At 34.2% G+C, this 2,627-nt stretch overlaps 1 protein-coding gene across 1 annotated transcript; it reads left to right on the forward strand.

Annotated features, from left to right (window-relative positions):
• The first annotated feature begins 208 nt into the window (after nucleotides 1-208).
• On the forward strand, nucleotides 209-1,999 carry LOC145017273 (2-oxoglutarate-dependent dioxygenase DAO-like). The gene is made up of 3 exons (XM_078975331.1): nucleotides 209-654; nucleotides 781-1,099; nucleotides 1,599-1,999. The coding sequence occupies exons 1-3, from the start codon at nucleotides 332-334 to the stop codon at nucleotides 1,851-1,853; spliced, it is 897 nt and encodes a 298-aa protein (XP_078831457.1). The 5' UTR covers nucleotides 209-331; the 3' UTR covers nucleotides 1,854-1,999.
• The last annotated feature ends 628 nt before the right edge of the window (nucleotides 2,000-2,627 follow it).

Genomic DNA, 2,627 nt, shown 5'->3' on the forward strand with positions numbered 1-2,627 from the left:
AAGTTACGTAGTAAACCGTTTTGATCACGGTATGTTTTTTAACAAAAAAAATTGCTAGAAAAAAAACATATACAAAAAGACAAACACTGGAATAAATATGGTAAACTTAAAATACACCGACGCGAATATAACACCACCTACAAAAAGAACAACCCAATATACGTGCTATTTTGTTTAACAGTTAAAATTAATAGTAATTTATGCGCAGCTACGTACGAATTATTTAATTAAATATATTGGATTACAAATATTATTATATATATCAACTCTTGTATCCCAACATAGAAAATTACTCCACTGGGGAGCACATAATAATATCAGAAATTAAGAGATGGCGAGGGACGAGATGCCTGTGATCGATATGCAAAAGGGTGATGGATTGGCTGAGGAAATAATGAAGGCTTGTGAAGAATGGGGTTGTTTTAGGATGGTCAACCATGGTGTTCCGGCGGAGCTCATGGCCGAGATGAAGGCGGTGATCGCCTCACTTCTTAGTCTTCCCGATGAGATCAAGAAACGGACAGTTCATAGCGAACAAGGTAAGGGCTACCTTCAACGCAACCCAGGAACTCCATTTTTCGAGACTTTAAGCATCGACGATATCTTTTCACCCGATGAGTTCTATGATCTCCTCGAAGCCTCCCCTCACCAAAGGTATCTTTTCAGTTTTCCCTCCAACTATATGCTCTTCTGATCACTAACGAAAACTAGAAAACACATAAATTTCAATAAAAAAGAGAATCAAGAATATAAACTCAATAGTTTGATTGGTTGTTGTAGGGATATTATAAACACGTATATGAAAGCTACTCGTGATGTGGCCAAACTTCTTGGCCGAAAATTAATGGAAGGTAGTGGTTTAGCCGGAGATTTATTCGACGGATATTGTTGCCAAATGAGAATGAACAAATACCATTATTGTCAAGAAAGCGTAGGGTTAAGCGGCATAGGCATGCATTCCGACCCTACATTTCTGACCATTTTACACGATGACGAAAAGGTAAATGGTCTACAAGTGGTTGATAAATACTCCGGTGAGATAATTTCTGTAGACCCCGTTCCCGGTAGCCTAGCTGTGAATATCGGCGATATTGGCAAGGTAATATCCTTCCACTGAAAGAAAGTTGTAATACAGTCCCAATTAAGTTTCCAAACCATTCAAAAACCCTCAATCATGTTTTGTATGTTCAATAAAAACCCAAGAAATTTAACATTTTATCTAAAAAGCTCAACTAAGTTACACTTTCCTGAAAGTCAAATAAGATAAACAAATGACGTAGCTCATTACCGTATCAGGAAAATGACTTGTTAGACCAACGAAGTTTCCAAAACGTTTAAAAAACTCCAATCATGTTTTGACTGTTAAAAAAAAACCCAACCGACTTAAACAAAACAAAATTCTTTGTTGGACTTTTTAGACAAAAAGTTAAGTTCGTTAGGTTTTTTTGAGCTGATAAAACATTATTGGGATTTTTTTTAATGGTTTGAAAGCTTCGTTGGACTTTTAAGTCATTTTCCCTACAGTAGTATATAGTAACATATTCATTTACTACCTTTTTTCTTTATTATGATTTAATTGTATAAATGTAATGATCAAGGCATGGAGCAATGGGAGATTTTGTAGCGTGAAACATAGAGTCTGGTCTTTTGAACCGAAAACACGTTACTCGATAGTCTTGTTCATGTTAGGACCGAAGGACAAGAAGGTGGAAGCACCACCGGAACTTGTGGGATCGGAACATCCTCGTCTTTATGTTCCCATAGATTTCAAAGAGTACAGACATGTTCGAACTTCTCATAGGTTACACACTGGTGGCGCCCTTGAGTTATTTAGAACCACTAATACCATGTGAAAGACATCACTGAAATGTTTTTCGTAATAAAAAACTTTATATGGGTTAATTTCATCCTTTGCAATCATCTTGAATGTATTAATTTGTGGCCGAGTTTATCTATGTATATCTGTTTAATTTAAGTTTGCGTTCACTTAGAAACTCGAGTCTTTATAGTCTTTATTAGTTGTTTTTTATTATTAATACCATGTACTTGAATTTATTTACTTTGTCGTTACTTAAGATTTCAGAAACAAATAATCTTTTTACATAGGAAAAGTATTTGAGGTGTTTTAATTAAGAGTTTGAAGGTTTTTATTCTCTTCATTTAAAAGTTACAACACTTTTCTTGACTTATTCCAAAGGATTTGTGTTTCAGATAATTTAAAAGTTACGAACACTTTTCTTGACTCATTCCAAAGGATTTGTATTTCTTTTTCTTAAAGGGTCCTGATTTTTATTTCAGAAAATTTAAGGGTTTTTTTTCTTCCACTGAAAAAAACAATAGATTGATAATTCATAATTATACCTTTGTTTTAGGTTATAAATATTTAAGAGAGAAAAATATTTTTATGTCCAAACTACTTACCATGTAACAACGCTCCTTCCTTACCTTAGAACCTCTTTCACGCTTTCAACAGTCGACATGGAGGCCTAGCTGCAGCATTTAAAAACCTCCAATGTAATAACCGATTTTGAATAATTTCAAATAATATTGTTTGGTTGGGAGATCAATATTTTACAAAGTCAATCCATTCATCTTCTTCACCAAGATTGTATCCAGAAGTTGGAGAA

Source organism: Lactuca saligna, chromosome 9 (assembly GCF_052625555.1).
Source record: "Lactuca saligna cultivar CGN05327 chromosome 9, ASM5262555v1, whole genome shotgun sequence".
In the NCBI taxonomy this organism is placed as follows: domain Eukaryota; kingdom Viridiplantae; phylum Streptophyta; class Magnoliopsida; order Asterales; family Asteraceae; genus Lactuca; species Lactuca saligna.